The sequence below is a fragment of the Mastigoproctus giganteus genome, chromosome 3 (assembly GCF_048544385.1).
Source record: "Mastigoproctus giganteus isolate SK-2022 chromosome 3, ASM4854438v1, whole genome shotgun sequence".
NCBI classification, from domain to species: Eukaryota; Metazoa; Arthropoda; class Arachnida; order Uropygi; family Thelyphonidae; genus Mastigoproctus; species Mastigoproctus giganteus.
This window is the reverse complement of record NC_143577.1, coordinates 222,494,419-222,517,455: the sequence shown is the minus strand read 5'-3', so window position 1 is coordinate 222,517,455 and position 23,037 is coordinate 222,494,419. Positions and strand designations below refer to the sequence as shown.

Here is a 23,037-nt window from a genome sequence, read left to right as displayed (position 1 = left end):
ATGACCACCACATATCCCCGGAGCAATATGGCCTTAGTTGCTAATGCTCCTAAAAAATAAAAAAATAATAAAAAAAACATATAACAAGGTTTCTGAGATCACAAGGTTATTTCTTGTTTCCCTGAGGAGACACCAAACATGATTGTAAAATGTTTAGTGTACTTGTAGAGTGATCTGAGGTTTGTGAAACCTTTCTCATTTGGTAGAGTAGGTCAAATGTATTTTTTAGCAAAATAATTTTATACTAATGAAAAGGTCCTGCTGAATTTAGTGTAAAATACTTTAAAAAAAAAATTACATAGACTGGTTTACTATTAAAATTATCAGTGTAAAACATATGCTAACTATTTTAAACTTTTAGGAAAATCATTTTAATGGAAACTTTATGATAAAATTCATTAAATGGAATATGTAAAATCTGTTGGAGGTGTCTCTTCCTCTGTTATTTTGAGCCTTCAGATTCTTTTCATAATTGATGTGCAAGTGATCATAAATTTACTTACGATAATAAGCTAAATTGCATAATTAGTTAAGTTTGCTTAAGACTTACTATTATTGAATGTAATGTGCTCATGTTAATTCATTTGTGCATGTTATCCACTTTTACTTTTGAAACTATATCAGTTAAGCATGAATGTAGTTTTCCCAAGTTGGCTTCAGGTGTATGTGTAAAAGGAGGAAGCAAATCAGTTTCTGAAAAGAGGAGGGAGGGGGAGGACTTTTTTGCAACTTCGTGTTTTCGTGTTGTTGTGCATTACTGAGCAGTAATGAATGAAATAAAAATATATATATATATATATATATATATATATATATAAATGATACATTATATAAAAGGAAGAAAGTGAAAATGAAAAAGGGAGTTTTATGGATAAGAGCCATTAACTGACAGAAAGTATCCAGTGACCATAGTGAAAATAAGTGATATGAGTAATAGCATTAAAATATAGGAAAAAGAGTAAGGACATATAAGTAATTTTCAAGAGTGAACCACCAGAATTGCCTGAAAAGACAACAATATTTATTATTATTAACCATGGTGCAAGGAAGCCTGAGGCTTATGCTGCACCAGCCAAAAAAAATTCCCGAGTTACCCTGAGAGAGAGAGAGAGAGAGAGAGAGAGAGAGAGAGAGAGAGAGAGAGAGAGAGAGAGAGAGAGAGAGAGAGAGAGAGAGAGAGAGAGAGAAGTAGAAAGGAATCACCAAGAAAGTAAAGAATGATGATATCCAGCTCAGGACCCTGGGTGTGCCAAGCCCATACTCACAAGATGTGAGCCCCTGGGGTGGCAATATAGAAATGAATGAAATATAATTTGTTATACAGTTGCAGAAAGCTTATTTTTTGTTAGATATAATATTTAAAAACTAGCTAAAACTTATGATAGTTAGTTAACATTATACAGATGACTTCAGTACTGATTTTTTTATTGTATGGATATTGCAGGTAAAGCCTGGTGAAATTGTAATTCGACAAGGTGATGATGGCGACAACTTTTATGTAATAGAAAGGTATGCCTGTTAATCTGTTATGTAATAATACAAACTTACATATTATCTTAGGTTTCCAGTATTGATATAAGGCTATAATTATTTTATTATTTTTTTTTTTTGTCATTAGTATTTTCTGTCTTTACAATTATATAAGCAAATGTATATTGGGCTGCTTTTACCATTTCAAAGAAGTATATTTGGCACTTTAAGAATAATAATGCCTAGTACAATAAATATTCCATATTGGTTATATAAGCATAATAAGTAATTTACCCCCCCCCCCCCCCCCCCACACACACACAGATAATTTTGTTAAGTTGTGAGGTTTCCAGTTTTAACAGTATTCATACATTTTTCCATAGTGAAGGAAGCACGTGCTTTTAGCAATAGTGATGAGAGAAAATATTTAAATATCAATATAATGTTGTTATTTTACTCCATAATTAATTATACAGAAATTTCACTTTATACATACAAAGTGAAAGAATGAAATAATTATCAACAAGCAGAATAAAAAAAAAAGTTAAGTCAGTAAAGTTCATTACTAAATCAGTGTTATATTATTACATTTTCAAATAATTGTCCTCAAATTGTAAGAAAACATTCAAGAATGGGAAGTTATTTTCATTAATAATTGAATGGGTAACAAATGCTTTCTTCTACAATAATACATCACATTCTTCCATCTGTTTAGTTCAGTAGAAAGCCATCTCCTCCAAGAAATCATTTATAAGACACTGCTCAGGTCCATGTATGTATTGAAGTATTTTCATATTCTGAGTATCCCTCAAGGCAACTTAGTGAATTCCAGGGGTGCAGAAAGAAGCGGTCTGTCATCAGTGGTAATTTGAACAGGACCATTTGGAAGAGCAGCACAGCTTATATACATGTACTCTTGAGATTGTAGAAGGATGTTCACAGCTGCATATGCTTAATATCTTGGTCAAGTGGTGACTTGGTTGAGTGTTGCTTACCTGGACATTAGTAATAGGCTTCTTTTGTGAGGTCCAGGTTTCACTACAGTTACTATATGATGTAAGCTAAAGTTCTCCATCACAAATTTGTCTCTTATTTGTTCTGAGGTTTCTGAGAGAGAGAGAGAGAGAGAGAGAGAGAGAGTTAATCAGACAGAGTTGAATGACCTCAGTTTTATCTAAGTGACTTAGATCTGCAGTAGATACTTTAACTCAAAAAAAAACCTTTTTTACAGTTGTAAGAAATTAAAAATTTGAGGTTTGTAGGGAGTTTTGTCTAAAGCAGTTGCAAGATGTGGATTAGGAGTTTCATATATATATATATATATAGAAAGAGGATCACCATCAACCAGGTGTCTTGAGGCATGTTGCTGTTGGAGAGAAAGCTGAAAATGGAGTTAGTCCAAACCAATTGACAATAATGGAATATATGTTGTTGGAATCATTGAGGATTGTTTAAAAAAAAAAAAAAAAGTCATGTAGTGGTTTTAGGTAAAATTAATGGTATTTGAATTTTCAAACTGCCAAGGAGAAGTTCCACGGATGGCCAATATTATAAGCATAACACTACAACCAAAATGATATACAACAATACATGCTACTGGTTTTTTATATATCTGTGTGCATCTTTTTCTACCTCCTGTTGGAGAATAGCTTTCTGTCTGCATACTTTATGCTTAATGAACCAGCTATTTTGAACTTTACATAATTTTTTTGCATATCTTGAGCCTTTTACATCCCTTCTATGTGATAAAACTCTCTTAATTGTGCTGTTATGATAAAACAGCTTCACTAGTAGTATAGTTATTGTATGTTTCATAATATCGCTCACAAGTGATTACAAAAGTGACAAGCATCTTTTCTGATTGGTGTGTGACACATTTGCATGTCATCAACTATATGCATCTCTGTTAAGTGTCCTTAGAAACAGTTTTTTTTTTTAAAAGTAATTCTCATCTGTGTCATCATTTGTGTGCATGTGCATGCACACGCACACTTATGCCTGTGCCAAACACGAATGCTGTCTATTAATTAGTTTTCATATGCTTTAGAATAAATAAACTTTATATTTGATATAAATTATATTTAATTTTATTCTCTTAAGCTTTATAAAAAAAAGTTATATTGTTTGTATATTACTACCCTTTTATCATGTTTTGTAATTGGCAATGTTCTTTACAGTGGTGTCTACAACATATATGTTTCCACAGATAAAGATAAAGATAAACTTGTTGGCAAATATGATAATGCTGGTAGTTTTGGCGAATTGGCCCTTATGTATAACATGCCCCGTGCTGCTACAATTGAAGCAGCTGGTGATGGCTCTCTTTGGGCTATGGTAAGTTATGAAAATATAGACTTTGAAATTTATTTTTATTCTTTTAATTTATTTTATTTTAAATTATTATTTTTTAATTATCATATTATTTGTGATCCGGTGTATTTTTACTAAAAATGTATTTTCTGTAAGAATTTCAGAGAATACCACTTCAAGTTTTTGTTTATTGTTTGTGTATTTTCATTATTCCATAAAGATTACACAAACACTAATATTCCTTTCATTTTTTTTTACTGTAGAACAGACAAACATTCAGGCGGATAGTACTTAAGAGTGCCTTTAAAAAGAGAAAAGAATATGAACAATTACTAGAAGGTGTACCAATGTTACAGACATTAGAGGTAAGTCTACATTAATTCTAGTTAATCATTTCTTTAATGTATTAATATTGTATATATAAAAAAAAAACTTTTTAAATAACACTTTTGACACATTCCAAATTTATAATTTTGGAAAGTAGAAATAGTCATGATTGCCTTCTCCAAGGAATTATGTGCATGCATAGCATGTCACGAGGTCTCATATAACAGAGTCTTATCATTTTTTTCTCTCCAGCTGATCCAGAAGGTTATTTTAGTTCAAAATTAAGTTAGAATAATATAGCAATGTATTGTTTTTTTAATATGATTAATTGCTTCCTTATGTGACTCAAATTTCTTTTAATTAGGCATATGAAAGAATGAATTTGTGCGATGCTCTTATGCCAAAATCTTATAAAGATGGGGAACTCATTATAAAACAGGTAATTTATATATGCATATATTGTCTATATTATGCCATTATCCATTTTTAAAAACTTCTACTTCTTTAAGCATATCAGCTTGATGTGTTAGTTAAGTTATTCAGGATGAGCTATATGCTTCTGTTCCTAACGCATATTATCCTTCCAGAAGGATTGCAGATCAGAGCTTGTGTTTAAATTAGGGGAAAAAAAATAAATACATGAAATACATATCTAATAAGACATATGTAGAGTACATTCAGGGGCTCACATCTGGTGAGTATGGGCTTGGCACACCCAGGGTCCTGAGCTGGATATCATCATTCTTCTCTTTCTTGGTGATTTCCTTCTACATCTCTCTCTCTCTCTCTCTCTCTCTCTCTCTCTCTCTCTCTCTCTCTCTCTCTCTCTCTCTCTCTCTCTCTGGGTCCTAGGGTAAATTAATTTTTTTTTGGCTGGTGCAGTATAAGCCTCAGGCTTCCTTGCACCATATGGCTAATAATAATAATAATAATAACATTCAACCAGTCGTAGATATGTTGAAATTAATAGACCAAAATTATTTAAATAGTATTGACACTTTACTGGAATTAGCACAGAAATATCATCCTGGCATAAGAAAATATATAGGAAGCATTAGAACCAGAAAACCAGTCACTATCTAGGGCTAAGCCAAAACACCAAATCTAAAAAAAAAAAAAAAACTGACAGGCACCTGGCATCTTATTTACGAAAGGAAATCAAATGCTAAAGATAAATTCTATAAAATTAAATAAATCATACATATAATTATTATTAAATATATTGTCTGTAATATTTATTTTGTAGTTTTCAAATATTTTATTTCACTGCTTGTATTATGCTTATTAACTGATTTTAAAAAATAAATGAAATGAAATGAAATAAAAGAAAAAAACTCAGTACTGGTTGACATCTCTAAATTCTACCCAAAATATTTTTTTTAGTTCAGTCTCTTTAATCCAGTGTTTCTCAACCTGTGTGCTGCAGAAAATGCAAATTAAAAAAAAAAATTAAACTCAGTTTTATAATAAAAATTAAGGTTATACTCCAGATTATGGTTACACCTCTGGAGGAAGTAGCTTCTTTTGCTTGAACCTTATTTAGAGTGTTTATCCCCCCACCTTGCCATTGTTTTAAAATCGAGAACTCATTTTCCAATTTTAGAACAGCAACAAGGTCAGCCAATATTAAAATTGTGGGTTAGTCTTTACAGTCTGATACCACTTCTGATTGATCGTTAAAAGTACAAATGATTGACATGCCTATAGTTAGTCATAGGGTGTTTATCCCCATTTTTTAAAACTGTAAAATGAGTTCCTGACATTAAAACAGCGGCAAGGTGGGGATAAACAACTAAGATTCAAACAAAAGAAGCCACTTCCTTTGGAGGGGTACCGAAGAAAGTGGCTTCTTTTGTAGTATAACCAAAATGAATTCAAACAAAAAAATTGTTTCTTTATGCTGCACCTTCTGGCAATCAATGTGATGTCACGTTTTGATTCCTAGTACTAGATGTGTTCACCTATACTATACAGATAATAAGTATATCATTAAATATACCCAACAGAAATAACTTCCCATTTGTGAATATATAAATATAGTAGTGATTGTAGTGTATCGCAAAATTTTAGCATCTTTAAAAGTGTGCCGCAGCAAAAAAAATGTTGAGAAACACTGCTCTAACTTATTTCTTCTCACTTTAACCCATTTTTCACAGATAATCACAATAGAACTCTTTCCATCTTCAGTTCAAAACATTAATACCATTTCCATGATCCTGCTTTTACATCATGGAAATATTAGTTTCATATACTTCTTCGTAATTCTTCAATAAAGCTGCACCTGTTTTTTATGCAACCAATGTAAAAGCAAATCTTACGGTGTGCTACTGTTTGTCTTGATTTGCAGAGATTGCTAAAAAGTTGATGCAGCATGCATTTTACTACCCAAATGAACAATACTTTTAGAATTTGAGATTCTTTATATTCAGAGAGGTTTACAAGAAAAATAAAAACTTCAGCACAAGTGTTAGCCATTAAAAAAAATAATAAAAAAAAAACACAAAATGAAACATCTTGCTGAGTCCAAAAAAGTCCTTTAATTAAGTTCAATGAACTAAGTCCAATGACAGGTGATGAAAGCAGGAAGGTAAACAACCTGAGGAAGACATGCTTGTCACAATACTAAGGGGCCACTGGATACAACTAACTAAAAGGGATCACATCACCACTTGGCTTCAGGGTGGAATTCGGTAGAAGATATCCACAGAGTGAAGAGTTAAATGTCTTGAGGTGTAGGTTGTGCAAATTGACTGCAGATAATAGCCAGGAAAATATCACATTCCTAGGAAAACTAATGTGATACTTGACACTTGCAGAATGAAAACTAAATACCTGGAGAACATAAAATTACGTTCTTTCTCTCAAGATGATATTTCATGGCACATCTCCACATGTCAGGTTCTGTGTCATACTATTTAAGAAGTTCGATTGCATTGTTCCCAAAAAAATTATTCCTGTTGAAGGTGGCAGATAGTGAAGAAGATGATCTTAATAACCAGCAGGGGACGTATCAGTAGATGTAATCCCAAGAGCTACCATTGTCATTATATCAAAGGGATTCTGGAGAAATGCAGATTTAGAACAACATGCTCTGTTTTAATTCTGCTAACCAAGAAATAGCCATTGCTGCAGAATTAAAATAACCCTTAAATCTGGAAGGTGAGGAAGACCGAATGTTAGCTCCATAAAGAAAAAGGGGGGTGTACGTAAAGAAGCAAATGCTTAAAGATGATCTTAGAATCTGAAATTGGATAAAGTTCCAAAAAGCTTTACAAATCTTTGTTCTTATGAACAACAATGAACCTTCGGGTAGGTCTGAGATTCAAGGTGACATCAAGAAATTTCAAAAAAAAACACAACTAATAAGATAGTGATTCTGAATTGATAGTTGTAAATCACACAATGCAGCTAGACTAAAATTCATGTAATTAGTCTTATAGGGATTCGTACCCAGATCAAAAAAGAGAGAGAGATCAAGGCAAAAATATGATCCTGGACCAAAAAAGTAACATCATTCAGTTTACTATAAGTTGGAACTGTTAAAGCATTGTCATTGGCATAACAAAAACTTGGGATATGTCCATAGAAAGGAAAAAGAATAGTAGAGGGGAGAAGAAAGAAAGAATGCTAGAAAGAAAAAGAAGAAAGAATGCTACTTTGGGGAATTTCTAGTTGCAGAATAGATTGTATTGGACTCATCACTGTGGAGTGGTACATGCTGTGATAAAAGAGACTTTAGCAGAGTAGACACAGAACTGAAAATTAAAAATATGGGATGCAGGACTCTTAGGAAATAGGAACACATACAAGTGATCTTTTCAGTTGTAAAGAAAACTGAAAGTAAAAGCTACCTTAGACTTGCTGTTATACTTTATAACAGTAGTTCCCAAATTTCTTTCACTTAAGACACCTTAAGAGAATGAATATATCTACAGCATTCAGGAGGCTCTTGTTATGAGCTTAGTTTATTTAAATACTTTTTATAACTTTGTAGCACCCATTTTGGGAATCACTGCTTTTGGGATATATACCAATTACATGGCTGTTATTCATATATTTAAATAGATACAACTTGTATACACTGTATACATAAGTTAATTTCTGCATTATTTCTTGGCAGGGTGACGAAGCAGATGGAATGTACTTTATAGAAGATGGTACAGTGAAAATCACAATGGTAAAAGATGTAAGAATCGTAATGTGTCCTATGTATATTTAAAACACAGATGAGAATAGCACTGTACAACAAAATGATTTTTTTCTCTCATCTTTGAAGAGAAATAGGTTATTCTAATACATTTCAGTGTGCTGAATTTAAATGTAACCTTGAAAATATTATGTCACCCACCATTTTAAAATACAAGCAAATAAAACATTTATACACAAATAAAATTTTAATGTAATTAAAATACATTTATTAATATAAATGTAAATAATTAAATACAAAATATTTTTGCTAATTTTTATTCCCCTTTATATCCAACAATAGCCAAACAGCATATATAGATTCCAACTTCCCTGGTATCACTTTTCTAGAAATCACTGACAGTACCATCCAGATCTGATGGGAATAGAAAATCTAAATGTGATTCAAGAAAAATATCTGTAAGAACAATTTTTGGTCCATTTTTAAAAAGCAGCGAGCATTATTTTTAATAATTTCACTATAATTTTCTGTGCTAACATTGCCTAAAATCGGCAGTGACCATTGCCTAAGAAATCAGCAGTGAACATTTTAAAATAATTGTACACTGCTTTCTTAGTCAGGTTTAATGCGGCTTCAAATGTGCTATCTTGTATAGGTTTTTCTAATTTGGTCTCTAACAATATTATTTATTTCTGATTGTGAAGTCAAAGTAAGATATTAATGTAGATGGCAGAAAGATTTAATCCACAAATTGTATTCTGTTCATTGTATGAATCATCACTCTCTCCTTGTTCTCTTACAATCTGTCTTTTTCCTATATAAATAGCATGGTGGTTTCGCCACTTGTCACTCATTTGGAGAGCTCTGGGTTCAAATTCTCTCAAAGACTGGAGGAATTTCTAATGGCCTCTTCAAGTGGAGGGGGGACTGTAGTTTGGTCTCAGGCAGAGGCAGTAGGGTTTTTCTCTGAGTTATTCTGTTTTTTAGCTCACACAACATGCAAATTAGCATGTGGGCACACATTTCTGCAGACATAACACACAATGGAGCAACATGTCCTAAGTTGCTGTTGGTCCTGAAAACCAAAAACAACAGTCTATCCATCTGGTCACTGGGTTTTGGTCAAATAGTAGATAGCATGCTTGGATATTGTATTAAATTTCGACTTTGAAGACAATCCAGATATACAAATCAAAGTAAAATAGCAATTGCTCACATGCTCCTCCATTCTCTCTATACCATCAAAATGACAGATGGAATTGAACCGATGAATGTGAACCATGTAACCATCCTCTCAACAGCCTAGAACATGAACTACAATGAATATGGGGAGCTCATCTTATATTCTTATCTCCAATCTTGCATTCAAAATATAATACATATTACCTTCTTAATCAGTGATGGAGTGAGTACATTTGTTTTGAAGATTTCATGTTAATTCACATACACACTAAATAATTGATATTATTAACTCACTATTGTGACATTAAATAGCCATCTGTTTCTGCAGTATACAAGAGAAAAATGAAACAAAGAACAAAAAATAGCCAGCAACATAGTCAAATGTGTTATGGCAGTTTCTTGACCAATCAGTGCATGACAGGACAAAGGTTGAGTGACCATTGTTATTATGTTAACCACAATAGCTGCATGCTTGACACTTTCTTAGCTGAATCTCTTTAGAATGTGACATTTTCACTTTTTTTTTTTCCCTTCAAAGAAATCACAAATAGTACTTTAAAAAAAAAAAAAAATACTGTGGGTGACAGAACATTTTCAGAATATTTTTATAGTCATGTTTGGCGATTTTCGAGTATTTTTGACACTGAAATCATCCAGAGTTACATTAACAGAAATCAGTGTTTTACAGTGTAATAAGTGTGTTAGGAATTATTTCTGTGTATTCTGTTTATATATAGAGCCTTTTAATATATTAATTTCTTCTAATTGGTAAATCATTCATCCACATTATATATGTACATATTAAAAACATATTAAAAAGGTGAGATCCAAGGATAGCTGGTAATGAAAAATTTTAAATACCAGGCTCTCAGGAACTGAGTGACTCCAGACAGGTTGATGCAGTTGGCAGGCTCTGCATCACTGTGTTCACCATCGATAGAGTAGTCTTCCAGTTTGAAACTCAGCAGAAGACTGCCTTTACTGTGGCCAGAATATCTGCAGGACTTTTCAATAAGCTTTACAAATTGCTTAATTTGTAAAAGTGTGAAGAAAGATTCCCTTTATCAGCTATAGGATGATATTTACAAATAATTATTTCTAAGAACCTGGGCCCCTACATCTGGCCACTGCTATTGTGTAATATCATGTATCATTCTACTGTTGGCATTCGTGGCAAGCAGACATTTCTGGGAGATGATCCTAATAAAAAAGAACTATTTACTTTCCTAAACCGAATAGGAATATACACAATATGGCCCTGGCAGCCTATGTGTCATAAAACTTCATAACAACAACAACAGCGAGCAGACGTGCCTATTACAGCTCTTCATAGAAACATTAAAGAAGCATAGATAGGTGATTAAAGCAGGATTTCAAAGGTTTTTTAATATATTATAAAGTTTATTTTAATAAGTTTTTTTTTCCGTAACAGTTTGATTTATTTTTTATAAATATAATTTTTTTAAAGTTTCTTTTATTAATAATTATTAATATTATTTATTAATTTTATTTATTAATTATTTATTTTTTATTATTTTTTATTTATAAATTTACTAATTATAATTAGTAAATTTCATAATGGTTATTACAAGATCTGCAATGAGCACTTCATCAGAGGGTACCACAACTCATACGGAAATAGCCGATGGGGATTTCTGGGTGAGTCATGATTTTATCCTTTGCAGAACCTGTGGAATGTATTGCAAGGTCGACCTAGTGGATAATCCTAGCTCACTTGGAGATTCTTTTCTTTGTCACCATTGTAAGGAGTGCATTGATCTTAAGTTACAATTTGGTGCATTGCTAGAACAATTTGAGTCACTGAATAAATGGGTGTTTGCCCTTGAGGATAATGGAAACAGGAGCTCGTCAGCGACTCAAGGCTACCAAGTGATGCACTCCTGATTCGGGCCACAGAACAGAATAACCAAGTGCAAACTACTCTGGTTCAAAAGTCCTATTAGGAGACTATTGTCAGGGAAACAGGAAATATTTTTTTGTAATAAGGATAGGTGGATTAGAACCAGGGTATGTCTGCCAAGAGCAACTATTAACCAACAGACTGTCAGATTTTAAGGGGGGAAAAGAGAATATTATTATTCATGTGGGGACTAATGACATTAAGCATACACGATCTGACAATTTGTTAGACAAATATAGGACCATGCTGAATAAATGTTGCGATTTAGGTCACAATGTCTGTCTCTGCTATTCTGCCCAGGCATGATAGGAGGGATTATAAGCTGAAAGCCTTGTGGATTAACTCAAGACTTGAAGGACTCTGCAAGGCTTTTGGGAGAAATTTCTATCAGCTTGGCACTCACTTGTAAACAGAAGGAATCTGTTTTGTAGAGACAGGATACATTTAAACAAAGGTGGTGCAAGGGTTTTTGCCAGTATTATTGAGAATACCTTAATGGTTCAGGGAAACTGCTAGTTTAGGGGACAAGGGTAATATAGATACATATTTATCTGATAGTATTGGTCAAATTAACTCTTGTGCATACCTCAAGAGTGTTTGTTAATGCAAAAGAACATAGTAGCAAGATGTTCTGAGGGCAGAAACGTTTCAAATGAGTGAGTAGCAAATTGCCAGGGAAGCAAGCTTAAATAACTTTAAGGGGTGTGTCAGGGTAGTTAACTATACAAGAACACTAAGTCTTAATTGTTTATACAGTAATGTCAGAAGTGTCATCAATAAAATGAGTGAATTCAAACTGCTGGTTAGGACAAGTAACGCTGACATAATAGGGCTTACAGAAACGTGGTGCCACCCCGAGATAAGGGATGATGAATTTCAGTAAGTTATGTATAATGTATTTAGGAAGGACAGGGAAGATAGAAGAGGCGGTGGGTCATGCTTCTTATCAAAAGTAGCCTGAGCGTGACGAAAGCTTTCCCGGATTCAAACATTTCGCATGCTAGTATAGAACCTGTATAATGTGAAATAGTTGGAAGCAAAGGTATAATGAGAGTGGGAGTAATCTACAGGCTAGTGATTGTGAAGATTATGATGAAAGCCTCTATGTGCAAATGGAATAGGCAAGTAAGTGTGAATGTCCTATTATGGGTGATTTTAATTTGCCTCTAATTGATTGGAGCAAATGGGAAGGAAACTCCACATGGGGGACAAAATTTTTAAATCAGCTAGATGATTGCTATTTGTATCAACATGTCAGGGAAAGTACTAGGGAAAAGAATACTCTAGACCTCATCATCACCCATGAACCAGATGACATAATAGAGCTGACAGTGCAGGAACCAGTAGCAGGAAGTGATCACTGAGTTCTATGGTGGGTTATAATTTCAGGAAAGAAAGTTGAGGCCTTAAGATGCTGCATGGCCTCTATTAACTGGGTAGATATCTCACAGAGAGCGAATACAATTGAATTATGGTATACGTTTAAAACATTAATCACAGAAGCCTTGAATGCTTATATACCATTAAAAAAAAATACTCCACGAGGAGGATTCCAAGTTGGATGAATAATGAAGTTTCCAGATTACTTGAGCAGAAAAAGATGGCATGGAAAAGTTAGACAGCAATAAAAAGTATACTGAAGCCTATAACAGCTACAAATTGATCTGTAATAATGCCACTGAAAAGGTTAGGCCTGGCAAAGGCAGATTAAAGACAAAGAGAGCAAAGAGGGGGAGATAAGGAATTCTTCACATATATAAATGCAAAGAAGAGAAGGACAAACCAGATCAGATCCTTATGTAATGGACGTGGGATAGTATTAGATACCCCAGCTGAAGTTGCAGATGAACTCAGCAGTTACTTTTCATCGATATTTACAGAAGAAAAACCCTTTACGTCAATGAGAAATTTTGGAGTGAAGTTGAAAAAAATGTAATTAATGATGTTGAAATTTCATACGTTTATTTAATGAAAAAACTTTTGAGCCTACTGGCGAGTAAGGCTCAAAGAACTTAAAATCAAGGTGGACATGGTTGCTCAAAGCTGCATTCAGAGAGAATAGTTGATAGTATTTACCCTATAATCTTAAGGGAGGTAGCAAGTGAGTGCATTGAACCATTGAGGCTAATTATGAGAGCATCACTGGACTTGGGATGATTCCATTCCATTGGATTGGAAAAGTGCCAATGTATCTCCAATACATAAGGGCGGTTCTAAGAGTGAAGTGGGAAATTACCGGCCAGTTAGTCTAACTTCAGTAACAGGGAAAATCATGGAGACTATGATCAAGGGTGGAATTCAGGATCACTTAGAAATGTAATTCTGAAGGATATTCAGCATGGTTTTGTAAAGGGAAAATAACGTTTAACTAATCTGGTTAGCTATTTTAACAGGGTCACTCTCTGTATCGCTATTGGAGCATATCAAACATCTCCTGTCCAGAGCTTATACGTCGAAGCAAACGAACCACCGTTATCACTTCGACGTAAGCAATTGTCTCTAAAGTATGCTTTAAAACTGAAATCCCTGCCAGACCATCCTATGTGGACTTTTGTTTTTGAGCCATGATGGGAGAATTTGTACAACACCCCTAAGACTGCCAATCGTCCTTTTGATATTCATCTCCAAGAGCTACTCAAAGAACTTAAAATCAGGGAAAACACAGTTGCCCAAACACCAAAGCAACCCCTTCCACCTTGGCATGCTCATGTTCCAGCATGTGACTTGTCCCTTAAAAATTGGGGAAAGTCGGACACTCCATCTGTCTACCTGCAGCTTTATTCAGCACACAAAGCTGAACTTTCTGACTTCACACCAGTTTACACAGACGGCTCGAAGTCGAAATCGTATGTAGGATCTGCTGCTGTTTTTACAGACACCACTACATCGGATCAGATTCTCTCTGAATGCAGCATATTTACTGCAGAGCTGCACGCTATAGAGTTAGCCTTGGAGATCACATTAGTAAATGCCAATACCAACGGTTCATTTTATATTCCACCTCACTCAGCGTGCTACAGGCTTTAATAACTGTGAGATATAATCCTCATCCAGTTCTGTCTTGCATTCAGCAGAAGATTCACTCTCTCCATGAACGTGAATATGATATCCGCTTCTGCTGGATTCCCAGCCACATTGAGATTAGGGGAAATGATTTGGCTGACACTGCAGCCAAATCAATTCCCAGTAATAATCGCTACCTGTCAGTCCCCTCTACAGACTACAGGCAAATAATACACCAGAAGATGCACTCCCAATGGCAGGATTTGTGGAATAAACAGACTATGAACAAATTATATCATATAAAGTCTGTAACTGAACCGTGACAGTCTAGTCTGCGCAGTAATCGTGAGGAGGAAGTTGTTCTTGCCCAGACCCACATAAGACATAGTCATTTGACACATTTGTATTTGCTGAGGGCTGATGATCCTCCTATGTGTGAGTCCTGTGACACAGTTTTATCAATTAGACGCATTTTAATTGACTGTCCAGATTTTAGCAATATATGTCTTACTGCTTTTAATCATCTGACTGAGCTGTATACACTCAGTCAGATTTTATCCAACAATGACAATGTGTCTGCTGTTTTTAAATTTTTACACCATATTAATTTCTATAAATGTATATAAAATCCTGAAATATATATATATATTTTAATGCATATACTGCTTTTTACCATTATATGATTTGGGACAAGGTAACCTTTTTTTCAAAAGTTACCAGAATTTATTTATCTATATTTTTAAACTGATATAATTAACTCCTGGTGCATAATAGCCTTAGATGCTAATACACCAATAAAATCATAATCTAATCTAATCTAATCTAATCCTGCAGTTATATGAAATGATCTAATATATAAACTGATTTACTTAACATCCCTTTTTATGTTTCTTAAAACTGTATGATAGTTTGAAAAATACATAATCCATATAACATAAAAACTAATATTTCAAATTGATAAGAAACAAACTTATATAACAAAAAAATTTTAAATTTATAAAAATGTTTTTACTACCAACTAAATACTCAAAGAATAATTGTGTTCATACAAATATTTATCTCAGAAAATACCCCAATCAAAATCATTGTAAAAATCTTTATCCATCCACATATTACTACTTTTTTTGGTTTTTATATGTCACAGAATTCCATTAAATGAAATATTTCACTTGATGTTTGTCCATTTGCATTCTGAGACAGGGGGCTTATGGCTCTCACTGACCATGTAAGGCTGGAGAGCTTCAATATTATCTCACTGCAAATGTGTTGCTTTTCTTCATAAGTTAATCTAATTACTATTACACATGTAACTTTGCATATTCGTATCAGCTGGAGAAATAAATGGCATAAATGTAAAATAAGTCATATAAAACAAGCAATATGAAATGAACAGTGCATGTTTCATAGCCAGAAGTGACATTTTTTACAATTAGGCTTTGTGACATGAGATGAGTGTCTAACAAATAATTATAACAAAAACTGAACTTTTTCCATTTTCATCATATGAGTGTTAAATACACCATATTCTGTGTTAATGTGTTATTAAACATCTGCATATTTTTTAAATACCACTAAAACAGGCTTCAGCAAGAAAATTGGAAAAAAAAGATGCAGTAATAAGAATTGGTGATTTTTTTTCTGTCCCAGTACCTTAATGGTTAGTCTTTTGCTTCTGCAATAAACATCAGTTCTTTTCTAGAAACTGAATACTGGCTTCAAAGAGATACAAGTGGACCCAACAAATTAGAGTGCAAATGTCAGTTACAAGACCCAGACCCTTCAAAATACCTACCAACTAGTGATGCTCTTATTTTGCGAAGCCTTCCATCTGATCAATCTATGGTAACTGTAATCCAATAACCAATGTTTTCCAGGGAATAAATTTATATTTTCCAATCATAAGAATGAACTAGGTAAAGAAGAAATAATCATAACCTAGTCATCAAGCAACTATCAGGCACCTGTGGAATTATTTAACCATTAGAAGCTTTGTCTAGGTAGTGACTTTCATTAAAAAAAAAAAAAATCCAATTAATGTGCTAACCTCCACTTCAAAATAAGTAAGAGGTCCAAAATATAAGTAGTCTACATCATATTCCTTGTAGATACCCTGCTAGCCCATGACCATTCAGTGGTGTCAACAATTTTAACTTAATAAACAGATGTTAATAATAACAATTAAATTTAAGATATGTGAAGATGAAAAAGTTTGAGTCATGATACAATTTAACTGGTACTTTTATCTTGTATTGATGATCCTGTGTATGCTGGACATCTCTAATATTTTCATACTCGTGGAACCACTTTAAAATATTTTTCCTCTTCTGCAATATCAGCTGTTTATTCTCCATGTATATTGGTGATTGGTTTACCTGAAACACATAGAAATGTTAACTATAAAATGCAAGAATTTTGTACAAATTAATCATGGCATCTAAGATGTAAAGTAATCTGAAGTATTTATACATAATTTGGAATTGTCCTTTATTGCATACTCTTAGTTATTGTTCCTATTATGATGGACTATGCAAATAACCATCACATTTAAGTGCTTTACTGAATTCTGCCAAAAACCTTATGAATATATGCTAGTTTACTCTTCATACTTCATTCTGTGCATTTCTTCCCCCCCCTCCCACCCATCTCCCATCACCAACATTGTACCATGTATCCCCAGCTTTCTTTGGCAGACTTTGTGTGCTCACATTTAAAAATACTGCAGAAGACAGTGATGAGTAGCTTTCTTCTTTCTCGGGTTACATAAACTAAGAGACAGATTTAAATTCTAATAAAAGGATAATTGCAGAGGATGAGGTCTCTCATTAGCTAGTGGATAGTCTCAGTGAATTTCTGATTACCTGCAAATAAGGAAGTAGTTCTCTGTGAGTTTCCATGTGGTATAAAGAAATTAACTTTTATTAGTATTAGTCATATAGTGAAGGAAGCTACAGGACTTTGTTGCATTAGTCAAAAAAATAACACATCTGCAAAAAAAAAAATAAAAATATAGAAATAAAATAAACTACCTATGTGTTTCTCTCATGTAGGTGCTAATCTCGTTGACTATTGAATTTCCCCAGGATGTCAACCTCAACAACTAATGGAGGTAACTTATTTCAGTAATTAATAACTCACTGGCTAAAAATAAAACTTCCTATAATCTTATCTAAACCTCCTTCCCTCTAATTTGAATTTATGACCCCTAGTTCTGAAAACATTTGTAAGAGTGAAAATTTTGCCTTCATTCATTTCACTTCTCACAGCATTATAGACCTTAAATTGGATCCCCTTTAAGGTGCTTAGTTACTAATTTCTGCAACCCACATACTCAGTCTTTCATATGGATGCCCTTTTGCAGATCTCATACGGGTGCCCCTTTTTCCAGATCTCTTAATTGGGTTGCCCATATTTGGACTCTTTCAAGAAGCTTGATATCTGTTTTTAGTAGTCCTCCACACCTGGACACAGCCTTCCAATTAAAATAAATTTTCTTTTCGTACTATGGAATGACTACATGTTCAGAGAAGTTCGCAAGATTGAGAGAACACAAGAAACAGCACTGTATTTAGCAGTCACAGAAGCTTGAAACATGGTCACTCAAAAGTGTGTGTACTTTTGCATTCTAATCTGTTGGGTCCACTTGTATCTCTTAGAAGCCAGTATTCAGTTTCTAGGAAAGAACTGATGTTCATTGCAGAAGCAAAAGACTAACCATTAAGGTATTGGACAGAAAAAAAAGCACCAATTCTTATTACTGCATCTTTTTTTCCAATTTTCTTGCTGAAGCCTGTTTTAGTGGTATTTAAAAAATATGCAGATGTTTAATAACACATTAACACAGAATATGGTGTATTTAACACTCATATGATGAAAATGGAAAAGGTTCAGTTTTTGTTATAATTATTTGTTAGACACTCATCTCATGTCACAAAGCCCAATTGTAAAAAATGCCTGACATACATATGACAACTTGGCTACGGCTTGCCTTATACAGTGAGATTATGACCTCTGTATTTGTGCAAGCATATGTTAGCTAAATCAGCAGCAGGACACAATAAGACCTCTTTGCTGCCTTACAGTGCACAGAAAACTTCATGTCTGCCCATATCATAATTCCCAAATCTCTTTCTTCTGATACTGTTTTTAATTCAACCCTACCAAGTTATTTCAGAATTATTGTTCCCCAAGTGTAAGACCTTACATTTTGCTGCATTAAAATATAGTTGCCCGTTCTCTGACCATCCTTGAACCCTGTCCAAGTCATCCTGAAGCAGCACTGTTTGTCAATAATCATTAACCACTCTCCCAATCTTTACATTATCTGCAAATTTTGACATCATGCTTTCTATCTGTTCATCAATGTCATTTAATCCCAGTGGTAGTGGCAGGTAACCTGATAGATGATTCTCAAAAATAACATACATTAACCTTTAATCAATGATTAAAACTCTGAAATGTTTTCTACCTCCCTAAATATAGTCAAACATTTACTGAAATAGTTCTGTAGTGATTTTTTTTTTTTTTTTTTTTTTTTTATGGTTTTTGTACATAAATTGCATATGTGAACCTGTCAGGTTACCTGCTACTGTCTTTGCAGCTATTTAGCTTTTTGCTTGAAGAGTAGCATTGTACCAGGCACTCACTGATACTGTGTTTGATTAAAGTTTCAGGTTACTTGTTTTTCTTCTCCCACTGGCTCAATAAATATCTACATTCTTATTCTGGTTGTATTTGTAAGATTCATTATTGTTTTCCCCAGAGTAAAGACAATTATACAAAATCCAGTATTTCCTCCAGATGGTTGCTACACTGCAAGAACCAAGATACATAATTTCAAATACGGTGAAACATGCCAAATTTGAAATAAGCCTAAAAATGGAAGTAACTAATAGTATTTGGTTAAAAGTTTTTAACCAAATATAGATTGGAAAGGTTTTCATGAAGGATAATATTGCCAATCTGTGCTGTGACTTCTTGTGTGTTCACAGAAAATTTCAGTTTTATAACATTATTCTTCTACTTAAAGAGAGCGTTGAAGGTAGAAGGTGGTTGAAGATGGCGACTGTTGAGAGAATCAATCACTTACTTGATTTGTCTCCATCAGACTATTTTCTATTTCCAAATTCAACAATTCTGTGATGGATACCAGTCAACAACTGGTTTGAGTCAAAATCTTCTGCATATTATTTGAGCAGGTTACAAAAGCTAGTGGATCATGCCAAAAGTGTGTTGACTTAAGGGGGTAGGGGACTGTGTTGAAAAATAAATGGGTTTTCTCAACTTTCCAGTATTCCTTCTATGAAACACTAGAAACTTTTCAATCTCCCCTCATATAATACACTTCTTTAATTTTTTAATTAAAGAAGTGTGATTTGAAATTTTGTGCACTTAAGTCTTTTAAACTGGGAAATGGAAGTGAATAAGAGACTAATTTTTCTATTTTGCAAGTTTCAGCAGAATTAATACTTTTTAGTTTTTTTTAAATGAAGAGTGTAAAACATATAGCATGTTTTAAAATTTTTAATATTTTATTAAAACTTAAAACAATAAGTACTGCAATCCATTAAGAAAAGATGAAATATTGGCATTGATTAAACAGAATTCAAAATAAAACTCACTTTTCTAAAAATTAAAAAGAAGGTTTGGCATTTATCAGATATCCTGCTACTGTTTTTGCTGCATTTTGGGCACCACTACTGCCGGTGTAAGAAAATTGGAAACAATCATAGCCCCAAAACTGATCTTTGGGGAACTCCACTTCTAACACTATCCCAATCTGAACAGTAACTGTTAATTGCAACCTTTTACTCTCTTCCCTGCAGTTCATCTTAGAATCCTACCTGTCATCCCAACGTGTCCAGCTTTTACAGTAATCTCTCTCTCTCTCTCTCTCTCTCTCTCTCTCTCCAAATGATTTACTAAAATCAAGAAAAAAATGTGATGTTATTTGTTTCAAAGAGGCAATTTGTTATTTGTTCCTTTTAATATTATAATCACAGCATTTACCCAAGGCAGATTAAGTGAAATCTTTCACACTACAGAATACAAGAATAGGTATACAGTTGTGCCCCCATGTCCGCTGATTGTTACCCGCAGTTAACCAGGAAAAAAAATACGAAAAAACTTAACACATACTATTTGCGTGTCCGATACAATGCTTCTCTTTATTTTTTACGATGTCGATTTTAAATCGAATAGCTTCCCTTTATTTTTTACAATGTCACATATGGTTTGGTCACCAACATTATAATGATTCTTTAGAGATTTAACGGATGCACTGTTTTCGAACTTTTGAATAATTTCAAGTTTTTGTTTAATTTGAAAGCGCAACTCTTGCATTTGCCCATCATTTTTGCGATTTCTAAACAAACAAACAAAAAAAAAAATTCTGACATCCCTGACATAAATAACAAAACAAAATTTGTCCTTTTGTGGTGCAACGGAACACAACAATCGATGCAACGCACTAAATCAAACTAAACATTTGGTCACTTTTTTTGTTTTGAGTGGTAGGTGCGAAGACAGCGGGGGGGTTGCAAGATAATAGGTACAGTAATCTCCCAATGACGACTTATAATGCCAGTTCTTATCGCTTATTTATGACTTACAAAATATTTGTTTATACCTATTCTAGTTATTACTTGAATTTTATGATTTCTGTTTTTTTTTTTTTTTTTTTTTTAATTTGAAGTCTTGAAGTGTCCCAGTTAATCCAATCCCAGTAAATCGAGAGAGAGAGTCTGCTGTACTTTATTATTACCGTATTTAATGTTGGTAATGTCTTACTGTGTGTTTAATTTTAAGAATATTGTTGTTATTTTGCATATATATGAGGAAGATAGTATCACTTTACAAGAAAATCATGTTATATATGGGGTCAGCAGGTGTTTGCTTATATCCGCGGTTTCGGCCATCCACGGTAGGTCTTGGAACATATCCCCTGTGGATAACGGAAGTTTTACTGTATAGCTTTTGCTCTGTTAAAATAATCAAAAGTTGTAACATGCAGCAATTTTAATTAAATGGGGGGGAAAAAGTCCCAGATGTTTGTAAGCCAATTTTCTTGAAAATTAATATTATAATATGCAAGTTTTATGCTTGCAACAACTGATAATAATCTTTTTGTTTTTGTCAGACTGATGGAGGAGAAAAAGGAAAAGAAATGGAAGTAGCATCATTGAAGAAAGGACAGTATTTTGGCGGTAAATTGTTTATTATTATTATATGTTGTTATTTTGCATATATATAAGATGAAGATAGTATCATCTTACTGTTGGTTTAGAATGTTTTTAACTTCCTTTTAAGTATCATATACAGGATGTCCTAAAAGTTATACCATATATGAAATGTAATAACTTGACAAACGACATTTGTGTCACAGTTCATATTCTAAATACGCCAATTTTCGGCTATTTCACCACTTACTTCTAACTTTCTGATTTTAAGAAGAAGACACAATGCTTGAACCTCATTAACACATCTTTGCTGATTTTTTCACATTTCAGATATTAATTTCTGCTGTAGTTCTGCAGTTCTTAGGAAATCTTGACACAACAGATTTCAAAGGAAGAAATCAAGTGGTGTCAGAAATCATGTATATGGTAATCATTTGATTGTCCCTAGTCTTCCAATCCATTTATTAAGAAACTTTTCATCAAGAACTGTCAAGTGCAAGGTAATGATTTATTGACCTGCTGGAAGAACATAGCCATGCATTCTGATAACACAATATCATCAAGGGCATGAGGGATTCTTTCAACATAGCCAGATGTGTTTCACCTGTCACAGTATTAGTGAAAAAGTAGGCTCCTGCTAGTGGTTTGTTCCATATCTCTGCCCATACCATTACTTGTGGTTCATGTTGAACGTACAATGTTTCAGTCCACATTGTTGGTTCATTGAACAGTATCTCAAGTCTGCCAACATGACCATCGAGATAAAAGTTCCTCATGATGTGATATTCCTTTTGCCAAAACCATTCACAGAATTGTATCCTTTGGTCCATATCATTATCATGAAGCTTGTGTGAAGTGAACTTTTATGGATGGAGTTTGTTACTTGTTAGAATGCAATGGATACAGTAACAGTATTTGCCATAATAATGCAAGGAAGTCACAAGCTTTTACTGCACTGGCCAAAAAAAAAAAAAAAAAAAAAAACGTAGATAAAATACAAATCTTACAAATACAGTAAAATGCTTTCCTACTCACACAGGTAACTATCCAGTTGACCTTTGAATTTATTCAAACTGCCAGCGACAACTACCTGCAAGGGCAACTTGTTCCAGCAATCAGTGACTCGCTGGCTAAAAAAAAAAGACTTCTACAAACTAGTATAAACCTCTTCCCCTGTAATTTGAATTTATAGCCCATAGTTCTGGAATTCTTTATAACAGTGAAAATTCCACCTTCAATCATTTTTACTAACCCCTCTCAGACCCTTATAAACCTCAATCAGGTCACCTCTGAGGTGCCTGGTTGCCAAGCTGTAGCCCACATAATCAGAGTCTTTCTTCATACAGTTGCCCTTTTGCCCATCTCACCATGTAAGCTGCCCATCTTTGGACCTTTTCAAGAAGTACAATGCCTTTTTTCTGTGAAGTTTCCATACTTCAACATAGCATTCCAAATGTAGGCTTACAATTGCCTTATACAGTGGGATTATGACCACCCTATAG

General features: G+C 33.6%; 1 protein-coding gene across 4 annotated transcripts in view; it reads left to right on the top strand.

Annotated features, from left to right (window-relative positions):
• Positions 1-23,037, top strand: part of LOC150088777 (cAMP-dependent protein kinase type II regulatory subunit-like) — a 342,430-nt gene that overhangs the window by 299,462 nt on the left and 19,931 nt on the right. For 2 of the 4 annotated variants that reach the window (XM_090369649.1, XM_090369645.1), the window contains exons 6-11: positions 1,445-1,509; positions 3,648-3,804; positions 4,044-4,145; positions 4,472-4,546; positions 8,228-8,293; positions 21,496-21,562. In XM_090369649.1, the coding sequence (XP_090225775.1) occupies positions 1,445-1,509; positions 3,648-3,804; positions 4,044-4,145; positions 4,472-4,546; positions 8,228-8,293; positions 21,496-21,562 (532 nt within the window). Of the gene's footprint in view, positions 1-1,444; positions 1,510-3,647; positions 3,805-4,043; positions 4,146-4,471; positions 4,547-8,227; positions 8,294-13,447; positions 13,452-21,495; positions 21,563-23,037 lie in introns of all 4 variants that reach the window. The other 2 variants (XM_090369648.1, XM_090369646.1) reach the window with 2 other exon arrangements.